At 53.9% G+C, this 17,942-nt stretch overlaps 1 protein-coding gene across 1 annotated transcript in view; it reads left to right on the top strand.

The window, feature by feature from the left end:
- LOC107125869 (rap guanine nucleotide exchange factor 1) overlaps window positions 1-17,942 on the top strand; it is a gene marked incomplete at its 5' end in the record, with an annotated part of 24,671 nt that overhangs the window by 2,963 nt on the left and 3,766 nt on the right. The window contains 8 exons of the mRNA XM_015429333.1: window positions 1,487-1,579; window positions 3,196-3,381; window positions 4,850-4,934; window positions 6,167-6,261; window positions 7,910-7,988; window positions 9,359-9,460; window positions 12,614-12,711; window positions 12,899-13,027. Coding sequence (XP_015284819.1) covers window positions 1,487-1,579; window positions 3,196-3,381; window positions 4,850-4,934; window positions 6,167-6,261; window positions 7,910-7,988; window positions 9,359-9,460; window positions 12,614-12,711; window positions 12,899-13,027 — 867 coding nt within the window. The remainder of the gene's footprint in view (window positions 1-1,486; window positions 1,580-3,195; window positions 3,382-4,849; window positions 4,935-6,166; window positions 6,262-7,909; window positions 7,989-9,358; window positions 9,461-12,613; window positions 12,712-12,898; window positions 13,028-17,942) is intronic.

Here is a 17,942-nt window from a genome sequence, read left to right on the forward strand (position 1 = left end):
CTCCTCGTGGCCCAACTGAGGGCTGCTGGGAGCGGGGGGCGGGGCTTGTTGCATGTGCCCGCCCCCTGGGCTCCTTCCTGCCGGAGCTCCGCTCCTGTGCGCTCCCGCAGGAAATGACCCCTGTTTCTAACCTTCTCCCTGCGGTCTCAAGGCAGAGTGGCAAAGATCTGCGGGGCAGGGGGAGGCAGCTCTAGCCTCAGTCGCTACAACTGAGACGGTGTCCCAGGGCCAAACTACGCTGGTCTCTGTCAGGTCCTGGCTCCTCCGGGGCGATCGCTCTTGGATTTGGGGACTCTGGGTTGTGATTTTGTAGCTGGCAGTGACGGGATGGCAGGCCTCGGATATAGCTGGGGGTGGGGGGTAGTCTCAGCCTTATACCTCACTCCCGCTCACGCACTCTCGGGTACCCTCTCTCTCCAGTCGTCCTGCTTCCCCATCGAGAGACGTGCGCTCTTCCTCCCCGTCCTGCCCCGAGCTGCCTGGCTTAAACCCGCCTCCCCGTCTACCCCTTCCCCTCTCCCACCAATCCCCGTCTCCCTTCAGAGGGGCAGGGGAAGAGGGTCTGCAGCTGTGCCCCTTGAGCGCTGCATCCTCGATTCTCCTCCCTCAGCGTCGGGTGGGGCAGGCTCCCGGGCTTGGCTCCGCCCCCGTCCCCTGCCAGGTCTGGGTGCTGGCTCTACAGGAAGCCCCATGGCTCGAGAAGGGGCGGGGCCCGTCTTCCCTCTTCTTCCTGTTGGGGCTGCTGGGTCCCCCCCGGTTCTAACAGGCCCTTGTCAGCCATGCCTCAGGCGAGAGAGGGCGCCGCGCCGCCTGCGGGGGGGGGGGGGGGGGCGGGGGCAGACCCCCCGACAATCTCCCAGATCATGGAAACCCTCCTCCGAAGGCAAGCAAGAAGGCAGGCTCAGCTGGGAAAGGGGGCAGTGGTCCTGTGGGAGGGGGCGTCAGGCCTCACACACCGGCCCGCGGCCCATGCCTTCTCTTCCCGCTGTCGGTGCTGTATTCTACACGTTCCCGGGGTGTTTCCCCCAGCAGAGCCGATGGCTGCTTTGGCAGAGTGACTCGCCGCTGAGACCCTGCCGGGGTCCCAGTCCGAATCCCCCGGCCTTTCACACGCCTGCTTCAGCCCACGCAAAGAGGCGAGAGATCCCGATCGCTGATCTCCCGCCTCAGGTGGCGTGCGGCCCTTCTGCTGGGAACGGTGCATGCGGCCAGTTTCGTGCACGGCAGTGCACCCGCGAAGCATCCCCGCCCGCGGCTGTTCAGCAAGTGTTTGTGAGAGGGCTGCCATGGCCAGAGTGAAATCACATGGTCTGGCGTCTGAATGGGGCTGGAAAAACCAATACTGGCATGTGTGTCTTTGTGCATGGGTCCAAACCCGGGGGTCGTGTCCGGGGGCTCCCCTCGGGTTCCCTGTCTGTTGGCCGCCGAGTCGGCCGCGCGGCCCACCTCTGTCTCGTTAATCCTTTAACTTGATCCCCCCCCCCACATACGAGAAGTTCTGCCACTGTCCGGACACGTTCAAGAAGCGGGTCAGCAAGAACACTTTCTTCGTCCTGGTCCGAGTGGTGGATGAGCTGTGGTGAGTGGCTGTTTCCCCCCCCCCCCCCCCCCCTACACACACCGCCAAACGGAGACTGTGATGACGGCCGGAGGGTGGTCCCTGTTGCCCTGTAGCACGGGGTCCCTCTCAGCAGAGGCCAGGAGGACTCGGGAGGAAGGAAGTCCCCATGCGCTAGAGCTGCCAGTAGCCGCCCGCCTGGCCTCCCGGGGTGGGTACCAGTGGCCGGCAAGAGGGGAGGGAGGCCTGAAGTGGACAGAGGTGGGTTCTTTCTTTCTGCTTCTCGGCAGGGGCGGATTAACCCTTAAGCAGACTAAGCACGTGCTTAGGGCACCAGGGCCAAAGGGGGCACCACAAAGTTGGGGCAAGGGTGAAAAGAACTTTATGTAGGCCAAGCTTGGCTTAGTTTGTACAGTTAGTACAGTTTGTACAGAGCCAGTTTGGTGTAGTGGTTAAGTGCGCGGACTCTAATCTGGGAGAACCGGGTTTGATTCCCCGCTCCTCCACTTGCACCTGCTGATGTGACCTTGGGTCAGTCACAAGCTCTGGCACAGCTGTCCTTGAAAAAGGGCAGTTTGTGTCAGAGTTCTCTCAGCCCCACCCACCTCACAGGGTATCTGTTGTGGGGAGGGGAAGGGAAAGGAGTTTGTAAGCCGCTTTGAGACACCTTTGGGTAGTGAAGGGCGGGGTAAAAATCCAATCTCTTCTTCTTCTCTTATTATTGTGTTATCCAATGAATACATTTTTGTATTGCTGCAACCTGCATTGTATATCTGGTCAGACAGGTCAACGACTAAAATGGACTGGGGGTCAGTGTGGAAAGGAGGGGGGGCACCAAGATGGGTCAGTGCTTCGGGCACCAGTGAGCCTTCATCCACCCCTGCTTCTCGGGACTACCTGTGCACCACAGATCACTGACACGCACACACGTGGGGAAACTGGTTTGTAAAACACTGTTGCCGGCTAGTAAATCTTGTGGGCTTCCGTCACAGGACTGCCCTCGCCATAGAGGGTGTGGCGGCTGTGGCCTGTTTCGTTTCGGCAGGAGCCATCTGGCCCGCTTGTGTCTCCCTCGCCTTTCCCCCTTCCGCTTCCTAGCCCCTCCCTGGCTCCATGCTCTCGTCATGGTGCAGCGTGACAAAGAGCCGGGACCCAGCAGCTGGGCTTTTTTTGTTTGTTTGTTTCAAGGAAATGGGTGTGGGTGTGGTTTTTCCTACTATATTTACAATAAGCTCTATCTTAATTGCAGTTATTGTGCATACTTGACCTTTTGCTAGTTGTAAGGCACATGCCATTCATCTGCTTCCCCATACAGATATTGGACACATGCATGGAGGAAGGGCCCCAAGGGCCCCAAGTCCTCAGTGGGCTGCGAAACTGTCCTCTGTAGTCTTGAGGGCTAGCCAACTGGCTTTTTCTTTTTTAAATAAACAGAAGCTCGGATTGGCAGGGTGCAGAGTTCCGTGCCAAATACCAAATTCTACGCAGGGTGCAGAGTTCCGTGCCAAATACCAAATTCTACGCTTAACGCGGATCACGTTCGGCTGCCTAGTCGTTGACCTGAATGCAGTGTTTTTAACCTGATGGCTTTTAGGGACTAAAACTCTGGATTTCTTACCCCTTTCTGCTTTCCTCAGTTTGGTGGAGTTGACAGAGGAGATCCTGAAGCTGCTGATGGATCTGGTCTTCCGTTTGGTCTGCAACGGGGAGCTCAGCCTTGCCCGGGTCTTACGCAACAACATCCTCGACAAAGTCGATCAGAAGAAAATTCTGCTATACACCAACTCAATCAAGCCCCTCTCGGCCCGGGGGGTGGCAGCCAGGTCAGGAAAGCCGGGGGGGGGGACCACGGGGAGGAAAAACCCGGGGGGGGGGGGGAGAACTTGAGAAGACGTTAGTTGAGTTAATCTGAGTTACATTTAAGAGAGAGCCAGTTTGGCGTAGTGGTGAAGTGCGCGGACTCGAATCTGGGAGAACGGGGTTTGATTCCCCACTCCTCCCCTTGCAGCTGCTGGATGACCTTGGGCAAGCCATAGTTCTGTCAGAGCTGTTCTCTCAAGGACAGTTTTGGAAAGAGCTCTCTCAGCCCCACCTACCTCACAGGGTGTCTGTTGTGGGGAGGGGAAAGGAAAGGAGATTGTAAGCCGCTCTGAGACTCCGAGTGGAGGGCGGGGGATAAATCCAGTCTCTTCTTCTAAAGTGCTTAGAGCTGCCTCCAGGTTGTAGTATTGCTGTAACTCAGTCCAGTTATCTCAGGAAGAGCCCTGTTTGGGTGGGGTCCCTAAATGTCAGGGGAGTTGGTGACAGGAGCCATGTAGTTTCCTTGCGCCCTACCTTAACCTGATTTCTGATTCTTTGAGGCTATCGTTTCAGTTAGCCTACATTTTGTTTATTTCCTCCCCCTTCAGCTGTGACCTTCTGGATTTCTAAAAATCCAGTGCCTTTTTGTCCCAGTTGAATACAAGGAGGCATTTGACAGCAAAGAATACGGTGTTTGTTTACGAGAGAAACTGATCGTTTCGGTTGCCCTTACCTGTTGCCAGTTCTCCAGTGGCACAAGGACAGGGCTCCACAGATTCAGCATTTTTTAAAAAAAACAACCCAGAGTTCTTTGTGTACCTGGAGCCCTCCCCGCATTGGTCCCTCAAGTCCCGTACGGTCTATTTTTACTGGCTGCTGCTCTTCCCCAACACTCCTCCCTGAGATCCGTGAACTGCAGACGGCAGAGGTTGGGCCTGGGGACCTTCTTAGTGCAAAGTCTGACCGCCGAGCCACGGCCCCTCCTCTCAAAACAGGCTGAACGTATTCAGCCGCCTCCTGCCGAGTCAGACTGTTGGTCCGTCGTGCCCAGTGCGGTCTGTTCTGGAACTCCAGGAGCTGCTCCTCAAATTTCTGACCTTACATTGAGGGTGCTGGAGGTTAAGCTGGGGACCTCCTGCATGAAAAGCTCCTGTCAGTGCTAAGCCAACCCCCCATTGTGTGCCCCCCAAAAGTTGCATTCTGCGGCCCCGGTGAATGATGGGAAGGATTTGCCTGCTGTGCTGAAGCCCCGTCCCTTCAGCAGAAGTGTCAGCCGCCCCGTTGGCTTTGTGAGGCCTCTTTGCCGACGTGTTTCCAAGCCTGTCTTTGCAGTCCAGAGCGCTGAGAACCTTGATTCGTGAAAGAACAAACTCAAACGGAGGCTCTCTTGGGGGGTTGAATGCTCTGCCTCACGCCAGCTTGTGCACTTTCCCCGCTGTTTGGGAAACGCTTGCAGTCCTCTTTCAAGGCCCTGGCTTTTGTCTCTTCCAGACCCGGGACCCTCCATGATTTCCATAGCCACGAGATAGCGGAGCAGCTGACCCTCCTGGACGCAGAGCTCTTCTATAAGATAGAGGTATGGTTGCTACCAGCCACGTCTGTCCACAAAGTGCCTGAGTCAGGACCTCCCAGCTGCCGTTTTCTGTGGTAGTTCCCCCATAAGAACATCAGAAGAGCCCTGCTGGATCAGACCAGGGGTCCATCTAGTCCAGCATCCTGTCTCACACAGTGGCCAACCAGTTCCTCTGGAGGACCAGCAACAGGGCAGAGAGGCCGGGGCCTTCTCCGGGTGTTGCCTCCTGGCTCTGGGATTCAGAGGCTCAGTGCCTCTGTCTGTGGAGGATAAAAACATCAGAAGAGCCCTGCTGGATCACACCAGGGGTCCATCTAGTCTAGCATCCTGTCTCCTACAATGGCCAACCACAGGGGTCCTTTTGTAGAAAAAGAGGTGCAGGAGCTCATTGGCATAACTCATTAGCATAACTTATTTGCATATGCCACACACCCCCTGACATCACCGGAAGTGTGTCAGAAGGCAACACCCACCGCTCAGGCTCCAGTGGACTGTTTTGGATTGCTAGCTATTGGGGGGGGGGTCCTGCAACTTTATTGGCTGCTTCTTGCTCCTCGTGGCCCGACTGAGGGCTGCTCGGAGCAGGGGGAGGGGCTTGTTGCAGATGCCCACCCCCCCGGGCTCCTTACTGCTGGAGCTCCGCTCCTGTGCGCTCCTGCAGGAAATGACCCCTGGAGGTATGCTTGCTACCAGCCACGTCTGTCCACAAAGTGCCTGAGTCGGGACCTCCCAGCTGCCCGTTTCCTGTGGTAGTTCCCCCATAAGAACATCAGAAGAGCCCTGCTGGATCAGACCAGGGGTCCATCTAGTCCAGCATCCCATCTGCTACAATGGCCAACCAGTTTCTCTGGAGGGCCAGCAACAGGGCAGAGAGGCCAAGGCCTCCTCTGGATGTTACCTCCTGGCTCTGGGATTCAGAGGCTCAGTGCCTCTGTCTGTGGAGGATAAGAACATCAGAAGAGCCCTGCTGGATCAGACCAGGGGTCCATCTAGTCCAGCATCCTGTCTCACACAGTGGCTGACCAGTTCCTCTGGAGGGCCAGCAACAGGGCACAGGGGACGAGGCCTTCTCCGGATGTTGCCTCCTGGCTCTGGGATTCAGAGGCTCAGTGCCTCTGTCAGTGGAGGATAAGAACATCAGAAGATCCCTGCTGGATCGGACCAATGGCTGTTCCCCCGCAGACCAACGTAGCTGCCCTCCAAGACTCTCGGTCTCCCCTTTCTGCCTCTTTCAGATCCCTGAAGTCTTGCTGTGGGCAAAGGAGCAGAACGAAGAAAAGAGCCCCAACCTGACCCAGTTCACGGAGCACTTTAATAACATGTCATACTGGTAAGAGAGAGAATGGAACGGGGAGCAAGAGGAGGTCCCGGGGGGCCCTCTCCCCACCCTGGTAACGTCCCGGTTGTCAGTCTGGGCCTTGTTTTGCCACTCGGGCCGCGCTGAACCCCTGAGAAAACGCCACTGCAGAAAGGGAGGCCTGGAAGGAGGAGTCTTTCTGCCAGCGGCCAAGTGCAGTCCATTTCTCAGTGTGCAAACAAACTGCAGTGTTTGGTAGGGTGCATCATTCGTTGTCTCCGTGTCAGAGAAGTAAAATGACTAATAGCCATACATCATCAAAGCCCAGCATGGGAAAACGTGTCACGAGGGCAGTGACATAACCAACAGCTACTTATTCTGCCCTCCTGATCGTCCCGCAAGCTCGTCTAGTTGGAGCCTTTCTGTATTTCAAGGAGTCTTCGTTGGACGTGTCCTGCCCTCCAGGGCCAGTTCGGTGTAGTGGTTAGGAGCGGGGACTCTAATCTGGGAGAGCCGGGTTCGATTCCCCACTCCTCCACATGCAGCCGCTGGTGTGACCTTGGGCCAGTCACAAGTTCTCTCAAGGGTAGTCCTCGAAAGAGCTCTCTCAGCCCCACCTGCCTCACAGGGTGTCTGTTGTGGGGAGGGGAAGGGAAAGGAGACTGTAAGCTGCTCTGAGACTCCTTCAGGTACTGAAGGGCGGGGTATAAATCCCGTCTTGTCTTCTTCAGTTTGGTGTAGTGGTTAGGAGCACGGACTCTAATCTGGGAGAGCCGGGTTCGATTCCCCACTCCTCCACATGCAGCTGCTGGTGTAATCTTGGGTCAGTCACAAGTTCTCTCAGAGCTGTTCTCTCAAGAGCAGTCCTCGAAAGAGCTCTCTCAGCCCCACCTACCTGCCTCACAGGCTGTCTGTTGTGGGGCGGGGAAGGGGAAGGAGATTGTAAGCCGCTCTGAGACTCCGAGTGGAGGGCGGGGTATGAATCCAGTCTCTTCCTCTCTTCTTCTTCTTCTTCTGTACCAATGGCTACCACTGGAGGAGGAAGCAGGGGAGCGCAGAGCTTCAGGCCCCAGGGGGAGGGACGCCCTGTCGAAGTTCCTGTTTTCAGTGGCAGCTTCCCAGCTCAGCCATGCTTCTCCCTGGCCCTGGTGGAGGCACCTCCAGCAGTCAAGTGGCTGTATGCATTTGTATGCCTCTTTGGATTACTTCCCTGTGTAGAAAAGCGACTGATAAATTTCAAACAGAATAAAAATAAATCCTATCAGACCCCCCAGTCTGATCAAGTGACCTAAAGCAGCTGCTTTCCCTTCATAACACAGAGTCCTTCCAGTAGCAACAACCCCACCTCTTTGAGGACTCTGCGATCCACTTGGAGAGTTCCTGGAATTGGTGCGCCTTCTGTTCCCTCTTCGGAGAGAGGTTACTTCCAGTCCAGGCGCCTCGGCGCTCCCTCTCTGTAGCAGGAACGCAGATTGCTGGGCATCCCTTCCAGTTTGTGAAAGGTGAAGGCTTTTTCCTTCCGAGAGCCATCAGACCCAGCAAGGCAACTCTGCCAGCTTCCCAGTGTGGCTGGTGGTAATCCATTAGCAGCTCCACAGGTCCTCTTGGCCGGGAAAACCACTTGGACGCTCCGCCCTGATGGCTGCGGTGATGCTGTTTCTCTCTCTCTCCAAACTCGCAGGGTCCGTTCGATCATCATGCTGCAGGAGAAAGCGCAAGACCGAGAGAGGCTGCTGCTGAAATTTATAAAGATCATGAAGGTAAGCGCTGCCAGCTGTTTGTTCCTGCAGTGCGTGAGTCTAAAAGCCATTTAGATAGTTCCAGGTGGCCAGCCGTGTTGCAAAAACTGGAAAAGGGGGGGGGGGGGGAAACGCAACCCAAAATCAGCTGCAAACCGAGAGGGTCAAGCTACAAACTATATTATACAAAAAAATGTTTATTAAGGTGTACACATACCTAAAACATACAGCAGTTAAAACAAATAGTCTAAGTTTCAGACTTAAAAGGCTTGTATAACCAAGTTAATTATTATACAAATACATGGGTAAAATCTTTTGACCTAAGGACCATACGTGTTTTGGCCCCTTCGGGCCTTCCTCAGTGGTCAATATTCTTAGTATTACAATGACACACATCCAAAAATGTACACATAAGAAATTTGTGTGTGTGTGTGTGTGTGTAAAAGGTAAAGGTTCCCTTGCTCGAAAGCCAGTCGACTCCGACTCTAGGGTTGCGGTGCTCATCTCCGTTTCAAAGCCAAAGAGCCAGCGCTGTCCGAAGACGTTTCCGTGGTCATGAGGCCAGCATGACTAAACACCAAGGCGCACGGAACGCTGTTACCTTCCCACCGAAGTGGTCCCTATTTATCTACTTGCAATTTCTTGCTTTCGAACTGCTAGGTTGGCAGGAGCTGGAACTAGAGACAGGAGCTCACTCCGTCATACGGCACTCAGGTCTCGAACTGCTGAACTACCGACCTTCCACAGCCTGCAGTTCAGCGTCTTCACCACTTGAGCCACCGCAGCTCCTTTATATATATATATATATTGTAGGCCATAAATCGTAGGCCCTAAATAGAAGAAGAGAGAAGAGATTGGATTTATATCCCGCCCTTCACTTGGAGTCTCAGAGCGGCTTACCAACTCCTTTCCCTTCCCCTCCCCACAACAGACACCCTGTGAGGTGGGTGGGGCTGAGAGAACTCTGACACAAACTGCTCTTTTTCAAGGACAGCTGTGCCAGAGCTTGTGACTGACCCAAGGTCACATCAGCAGGTGCGAGTGGAGGAGTGGGGAATCAAACCCGGTTCTCCCAGATTAGAGTCCGCGCACTTAACCATTACACCAAACTACACCAAACTGGATAGTAGCCATATCAATTTTTCAGATTATTCTGGTGTGAAAGATTCCATTAGTCAGGATGTGTGTCACTTCCATCAAAGGTAGACTGTTACCTTAGTTCCAGCGACTGAACTTAGGGACCCTCACATTGGAGAACAGGCCCCAGACCTGGGTTCAAGTGGGCGCGCCCAGCCTGGCCCTGATGGGCATTCTTTTCGAGGCAGTCCCAGCCTCCTCCCAGAAATGCCTTTGAAGAGCCTCCGATTTCTCTCCTCCACTCTTTGCTCCAGCACTTACGGAAGCTCAACAACTTCAACTCCTACTTGGCCATTCTCTCCGCTCTGGATTCGGCACCCATCCGCCGGCTCGAGTGGCAGAAACAAACATCAGAGGTGAGCTTTCTCTCTCTCTCTTTTTTTCTTTTTTTTGAACACATTTATTTGTTTGCTTTGGAAACGTTTTATGCTGCCTTCCCAAAAGTCTAGCCGTCAGAATATCGGCACATGCACCTCCGACAGTGGGCTGGAGCAGCAGCAAGAGACCTTTCCCAAACTGGCCCACTGGCTACCTCTGCTGGGCCCAGTGTTCCCTCTAAGCTGAGTGAGTGTGAGCCAGCTCAGTTTTTTAGCCTCCGGCTCACTCATTTTTGTCTTTGCTCAGGAAGGACGGCTCCAGAGCAAACTAATTTACGCAGCAGCCAAATCGCTCGCTGGCAACTTTAATTCCAGGAGCTCACGGAGTAGAATTTCTGCTCACGAGACTCTGCAGCTGAGAGGGAGCATTGGCTTGGAGCTGGCAATCCCAGAGGGGCAAAAAGGAATATAGAAGGTGCCGCCACAAGACAGGACGACGGTTGCTGGCCCCGAGGCGTGCCCGTAACTCGGCGTTGCATCTGCCGGCCATCTGTGTCCTGGGACAGGAAGGCACGGTGAGGCCAGGGGCCCTGAGGCTTGGCCCAGGACTTAGAGGGAAATCAGACAAATGCATGTCGCCAAGCGGTCGCACCCTGGGGCACTTTAGGTCCAGACTGTCAGGGTGGCTCACCACGGGTTTCTGCAGCTGGGGCCCGAAGGCAGCGCAGGTGCAGGGCGGGTCCACTCCTTAACATTGAGCAAAAGTGTCTCGGCCATCAGGCCCGCTCACCGGGTCGTCCATAGAACGAGTCACACACGGACGCACGTGAAGCTGCCGTACACTGAACAGATAAATCCAAGGGGCCTCAGTCCATCAAGTCCAGCATTTGTCGACTCAGGGCTTGCAGGGTCGTCAGGAATCCAGTCAGGGCTCTTTTTGTAGAAAAAGCCCAGCAGGGACTCATTAGAATAATAGGCCACACCCAACAGCAGGAACTCATTAGCATATTAGGCCGCACCCCTGACAGCACAGCTCATTAGCATATTAGGCCGCACCCCCATGTTACCAGGAGTGTGGTTATCCAGCCACACCCACCTTTTGCTTGTTATTCTGTTTACCTTGTTTGTGGTCAAAACCCAGGGCTTTTTTGTAGCAGGAACTCCTTTGCATGTTAGGCCACACACCCCTAATGTAGCCAATCCTAATGAGTTTCTGCTGTTGGGTGTGGCCTATTATGCTAATGAGTTCCTGCTGTGCGTGGCCAACTTGGGAGCCAGCCAGAACTCCGTTCCTGTGCGTTCCTGCCCAAAAATAGCCCAGGATACTCTCAGATTCAGGCCTTTCACATCAACCACTGCCTGATCCTTTAACTGGAGATGTTGGGGATTGAACCTGGAACTCCTGCAGGCCAAGCGGACGCTCTGCCACCAAGCCACGGCCCCTTCCCAAGTCAAGTCTTGGTTCTCTCACTGGGGGTGATGCTGTTCACTCCCAGCTATCAGCAGCAGGGGAGGGGACCGGCATCCCATGGGCCGGGGTCGGGCCAACCGGGGGCGGGGGGGGGGGGGGCGCTTGTGTGCAGTGTTCCCTCTAAGCTGAGTGAGTATGAGCCAGCTCATCGTTTTTTAGCCTCCGGCTCACAGGTTTTTGTCTGAGCTCAGGAAGGAGGGCTCCAGAGCAAACTAATCGCTGGCTCACAGCTTTAATGCCAGCAGCTCACCAAGTAGAATTTTTGCTCACAAGATTTGCAAGCTTAGAGGGAGTATTGCGTTGTGTGTATCTTGCTTGGGGCAGCCACATTATCTGGAAACAGCCCTCGTTCCTTGGGCCCCGAGAGAGAGTCTGTTCCAAAGCACGAGGGCCACTTCCGAAAAGGCCCACATTCCGGCCTTCCGGCTCTGCTACGACCAGCCCTGGTCCTGTAGGCCTCCATTCTCACCTCTGCCTCCCCACCCCCCACCCCCATTTGCCTGATATGTCTGGGCAGGCTGACGGCACCCAGTCTCCCTCCTCCTGCTAGACACCTCAGGAGCTAGCCAGTTAGGAGGGCTGAAGGCTGCTCTGACCCCTGGGGTGCCACAGGGCCACGGTTCCCTGCACCACACGGAGGCCAGTGCTGCCAAAGGCTAGTAGAAGAAGAAGAAGAGATTGGATTTACACCCCGCCCTTCACTATCCAAAGGTGTCTCAGAGCGGCTTACAAACTCCTTTCCCTTCCCCTCCCCACAACAGACACCCTGTGAGGTAGGTGGGGCTGAGAGAGCTCCGACAGAAACGGCTCTTTTTCAAGAACAGCTCTTGTCAGAACTACGACTTGCCCAAGGTCATCTAGCCAGGTGCAAGTGGAGGAGTGGGGAATCAAACCCGGTTCTCCCAGATTAGAGTCCGCGCACTTAACCACTACACCAAACTGGCCACAGTAGCCTCTTGGTGCAGTGGCAGCGTACCTCTGCGTTCCAGTTGCCGAGAGGGCAGTAGCAGAGGGAAGACCATTGCCTTCATGCCCCGCTTTTGGGCCCTTGGTGGACACAGGATGCTGAGCCACGTAGACCTTTGGTCCAACCCAGCGGGGCTGTTCTTACGTTCTCGCCTCTGAGAATGGATCTGCACTTCTTACAGCCCCCCCCCCCCCCAACCCCCCCCCCCCCCAGCCCCTGAGTTGTTCAGTCTTTTGCATAGTCACCTGGAGAGCCTGAGGAGAGGTGTGCAACTGAATCTCTCTTGGGAGGTCATTCTATTCTCCTGGGGACACGGCTGAAAAGGCCCTGCTCTTTGTCATCCTTATAGAAGCCCCTTGAGGATGAGTGGGGTTGTGTATGCGCCATGATTCCGTGGGATCTCAGAATCGCCACCAGAAACGGTATTAGGCGAGAATTCAGTCTTCTGAGGATCTCAGCGCAGCACCTTTTTCTAAATAAACCAACGGAACAAAGTCACATGCTGCATCTTAACAACAACAACAACAATTTTATTTTACAGTCAATGACCAACATACAAAAAGGTTTACATAAAAGCAAACGGATCAAATTTTGCAACTTTTAAACATTTCACTCAAGCTACCGTATGCATTTTCTGATCTTTGTACACCTGTGCACAAAGTTTAGCCACTATTCGGATTGTTTCATGGTTCATATCGGACAGAAGGTAATCAAATTTAATTTTGTCTGATCACTGTATCTTGCATCCTGCCAGGGCCTGGCTGAGTACTGCACACTGATCGACAGTTCTTCCTCCTTCCGGGCATATCGAGCGGCTCTCTCAGAGGTGGAACCTCCTTGCATACCCTACTTGTGAGTAGTTGCTCCTTTGGGGGGGGGGGTTCCCACTGGTGGGCCGCCTTCTCTGGTTTGCAGTTGTTTGTTTGGTGCGTCTTTGAATAACCTTTGCGTCTCAGAGAGACGCTTGAGGGGGCGTGCGGGTAACAAGCTTCAGTGATAACCAGGGAGTCTTCTCTGGCCTCTCATTCCTTCTCTGCAGAGGCCTCATCCTGCAGGACTTGACCTTCGTCCACCTGGGGAACCCGGATTACATCGAAGGCAAAGTGAACTTTTCCAAGCGTTGGCAGCAGTTTAACATCCTGGACAGCATGAGGCGCTTCCAGCAGGCGTGAGTGATCCCGGCTGCTTTTGCGGCCCGTGAACATTTTATTTATTCATTCATTTAATTTCTGGATCGCCCAGTCCACGAGTACACAAGGCTCTGGCCGTTTTATAACAGGTTAAGAACTATACAAAAAAAAACCACAGATTAAAACCAACAAATCAGTTATTCTTAGGCTGCGGTCACACGGAGCATTAGCCACGCTACAGAGACGGAAGACAGGTGGATTTTCCGGGCGCGATCACAGTGCCACATCTGGGAAGCGTAGAGCTCCCGTGGCAAACCCGAGGCTTCCTGCCGAAGATGTGGGGTAAAAAACTAGTTTCCGGAAACCGCGGGGCAAGGACGGGCGCCTGATCGCGTTTCCAGTGGTAGGTCGTGGCATCCGGCGCCCGCCCATGTCCTGTAGCTAAAAGGTGTTTTTTTTCCCAAGTCTCCACGGGATGCGCACAAGCACCCAATGGCGCATGCGCACACTTCGTTTAAAAACAAACAACACAGCCCCCTCCTCTTTTCCGTACCCCCCCCACTCCTGGCTCGGCCTGCTGGAGAGGAACTCTCTGCACTGGGCGGCAGGGGGGGAGGTGCAAGGGGGGCATGGCGGGAGGGCGGCCCGGCTGACGCTCCTCCTGGAGGGGACCGGACGGAGGACACAGTTTGCATTCCTCTGCCGCCCTGGAAGGGGTTAAACCCACGGAGCCTTTTGCTAGAGAGGCTGCTTCTTTGCCGTGCCACAGGATTGTCCTGTGATCGGCACCTACCCCCTAACCACGGGACCTCTATGGGACCTCTATGAGACGTCTGATTGCGCAGCCGCGCGTTATTTTGCTCCAGGGCAAACAGCCACGCTTCCCCCCCGCATTTTCCTGCCCGTGTGACTGGGGCCTTAATTTAATAGTCTCCTGAGGGCATACGTAATTTAATCTAAAACCTACTCTGGAGTGTTCCTTCTGTCTTTTGGGCACGTTAAGGAGGAGGAGGAGGAGGAAGAAGAAGAAGAGGAGATTGGATTTATACCCTGCCCTTCATTACCCAAGGGAGTCTCAGAGCAGCTTACAAACTCCCTTTTCCTTCCCTTCCCCTCCCCACAACAGACACCCTGTGAGGTGGGTGGGGCTGAGAGAGCTCTTGACAGAAACTGCTCTTTTTCAAGAACAGCTGTGCCAGAACTGTGGCTTGCCCAAGGTCATCCAGCAGGTGCAAGTGGAGGAGTGGGGGAATCAAACCCGGTTCTCCCAGATTAGAGTCCGCGCACTTCACCACTACACCAAACTAGAAGAAACACCAGAATGGGAGAAAAGAAAAGAGGGTGCCAGCAATGATGGGAAACTGTTGCCGTCCTCAACCAAAAGCCTGGCGGAACGACATTAAGTCCTGCAGGGCCCTGATGGAAGTTGACAGAGACTGCCACCAGGCCAGGGCCAGGGATCACCACCAGGGATACGGAGGGTGAAGGGCTTGCCTGGGCGCCAGCGCGTCCTCTACGCTGCGGAGTCTCGTGAGCAGAAATTCTACTTTGTGAGCTACAGGCGTTAAAGTTGTGAGCGAGCGATTTGGCCACTGCAGAAATGAATTTGCTCTGGAACCCCGTCCTTCCTGAGCGAAGACAAAAATGTGTGAGCCAGAGGCTAAGAAACTGTGAGCTAGCTCACACTAACTCCGCTTAGAGGGAACACTGCTAGACGCGTGGTCACATTATTGGATTGGATGTCGTTTAGGAGGTTTCTAGGTTCCTTCCCAGAGACTGCTTCATAAGGTGGTCTTTGGTCCCCCCGTCGGTGTCCTCTTGCATCTCCAGCGGACCCTCCTCGACCTCCCTGCCTCTTCCTGCTCCCTTTGCCCCTGGCCCTCATTTGGCCTCGGGTGGTGATGGCCTCGCCTCCTCATTTATTTATTTTAACACCTTTATTGGCCGCCTTTCTTCCTTATGGAGCTCGACGCCTTAAGCTGTAGATAACAATACATAAAATAAAATACACTAAAAAACAAAACTTAAAGTCACAGCTCGGGACTGCTCATAAACTTAACCAGACACGGGTCCGAAATAAAACCATCTGAAGATTGAAAGTGAAGGGGCCAGGCCCGCCTCCCTGAGAAGGTTCTTCCATAATCGTGGGGCTGCCACTGAAAAGGCCCTCCCTCCTGTACCCACCAAACGAGCTTCTCTGATCGATGGGGCTGTCAGGAGGGCCTCTCCTTGTGGTCCCAGTTCCCAGGCAGGAAGTTATGGGAGAAGACAGTCCTTCCTGTAACCCAGTCCGAAGCCATGGAGAGCCAGTTTGGTGTAGTGTTTGGGAGCGCAGACTCTAATCTGGGAGAACCAGGTTTGATTCCCCACACCTCCGCATGCAGCTGCTGGCATGACCTTGGGTCAGTCACAAGTTCTCTCAGAGCTGTTCTCTCACAGGCAGTTTCTGTCAGAGCTCTCTCAGCCCCACCTTCCTCACAGGGTGTCTGTTGTGGGGAGGGGAAGGGAAAGGAGTTTGTAAGTCGCTCTGAGACTCCTTCAAGTAGTGAAGGGTGGGGTATAAATCCAATCTCTTCTTCTTCTCTGCTGTGTGGCTCTCATTTCAAAAAGAGCCCTTATGACTATGCGGCAGTAAGATGCTGGGAGGCGGGTGGGCAGTGTCTGCTGGTGTCTCAGAATCCCCAGGGACTGCTCAGTAATGATGATGATGATGATGATGATGATGATGATGATGATGATGCTTTTAATTTATTAATCGCTTTCCCCAGTGGGCTCAAAGCGATGTACAGTTACACATTTTAGACAGGGGACTAACAATGTTCATAGGGGATAGGGAGGACAACATATATTCATTTAATTGCACACGCTGTCACTGCACGGCGTAAACGTCTTCTGGCTTGGCTCAGTCATTTTCCGAACGGCTGCTTGTCAACCAGGCTTCAGGACCCGTATGTCACATCGCCACACTGCCACCGCCTGGCCGGAGACATCCACTGCAGGGATTTTTTGTAGCCGAAAAGTTCTTTCGCCTTTTTCCGACCTTGACCAGGAAGTCCCGACCGTCAGCTAACACCCTCCCACAAGGGAGATTGGTGTGCCCACCCTCTCTAAGGAGTGGTTCCCATTTTATCTACTCGCCGAAGCTTTCGAATCGCTGGGTTGACGATGAGCTGGGGACAACAGGCTGGCTGCTCACACCAGCACGGGGCTCGAACTAACACAGTTCGGATGTTAAGACAGTGGGATATACCAGTACAATCTCTGGCTGCAGTCCAAGAGCTCACTCCGTCATGCGGCAACTCGGGTCTCGAACTGCTGAACTACCGACCTTCCACAGCCTGCAGTGTAGCGTCTTAACCCCTTGAGTTACCACAGCTCCTAATATACCAAATGCTTCATTTGCCTAGCTTGCAGGATTTAACTTTTCTTAACACAAAGTTTGGGTTGCCTGTTCACAGAATTTAGCCCCACCTGTGGAGCTGGTTAATTACGTTTCCCCACTAAAATGGGGTAGGTGAATGTGGCAGATGATGTTCCCTGACGGGAAAGGGAAGGTGATGCACACTGGAACGAAAAATCCCAACTTCCAGTATGGGCTAATGGAGCCTGAACTTGTTGAGGAGAAAACACCTTGGGGTCGTAGTGGATAGCTCAATCCAGTGGGCCGCGAACTCCGTGTTGGGATTATTAGGAAAAGACTGAAAATGAAACAGCCAGTATTATAATGCCCCTGTGTAGATCTATGCTGCGGCCTCATTAGGAATACCGTGTGCAGTTCTCATCACTGTATCTCCAGAAGGACATTGCAGAGCTGGGAAACGTACAGAGGAGGGCGCCTTCCCTGTGAGGAAAGGCTGAAGAGCCTGGGACTTTTCAATTTAGAAAAGAAATGACTTAAGGGGGCAACATGAGAAAGGTTTATAAAATTACCTTTTCTCCCTCTCCCAAGATACTAGAACACAGAGGTTGTCATAAGAACCTCAGAAGAGCCCTGCTAGATCAGACCAATAGTCCTTCTAGTCCAGCATCCTTTCTCACTCAAGAGGACAACCAGCTCCACTGGATGGCCAACAGGAGGGCATAAAGGCCGAGGCCTTCCCCTGATGTTGCCTCCTGGATCTGGGATTCAGAGGGTTAGTGCCTCTGAATGTGGAGGATAAGAACATAGAATCATAGAATGTTAGAGTTGGAAGAGACCTTGCAGGTCGTCTAGTCCAACCCCCTGCACTCTGCAGGAGCGTAGCCGAAAGGGAGCCCTACAACATACCAGAAAGATGGCTGTCCAGCCTCCGCTTGAAAACGTCCAGCGAAGGAGCCTCTACCACCTCCCGAGGCAGACTGCTCCACTGCTCAACCACTCTTACAGTTAGGAAGTCTCTCCTGATATTTAGCCGGTAACGACTCCCTTGTAATTTCCACCTATTAGATCTAGTCTGGCAATCCGGAGCAAGAGAGAATAGATCTGCTCCATCTTCTACATGACAGCCCTTCAAATTCTTGAAGACTGCAATCATGTCCCCTCTTAAGCCTTCTCTTTCCCAGGCTAAACATACCCAACTCTTTCAGCCTTTCCTCATAAGGAAAAGAGCATCAGAAGAGTCCTGCTGGATCAGACCAATAGTCCATCTAGTCCAGCATCCTGCCTCACACAGTGGCCAACCAGTTCCTCTACAGGGCTAGTAACAGGGTGTTCCCGGGAAAGAAGATCCCTGCGGGATCAGATTGATGGTCCGTCTAGTCCACCATCCTGATTCTCACAGCAGCCAGCCAGTTCCTCTGGAGGATCAACAACAGGACATAGAGGCCGAGGCCTTCATAAGAACATCAGAGGAGCCCTGCTGGATCAGACCAGTGATCCATCTAGTCCAGCATCCTGTCTCACACAGAGGCCAACAACAGTTCCTCTGGAGGGCCAACAACAGGGCATAGAGGCCGAGGCCTTCATAAGAACAT

The sequence above is a fragment of the Gekko japonicus genome, unplaced genomic scaffold (genome assembly GCF_001447785.1).
Source record: "Gekko japonicus isolate JY-2015 unplaced genomic scaffold, Gekko_japonicus_V1.1 scaffold5764, whole genome shotgun sequence".
Classification (NCBI taxonomy): Eukaryota; Metazoa; Chordata; class Lepidosauria; order Squamata; family Gekkonidae; genus Gekko; species Gekko japonicus.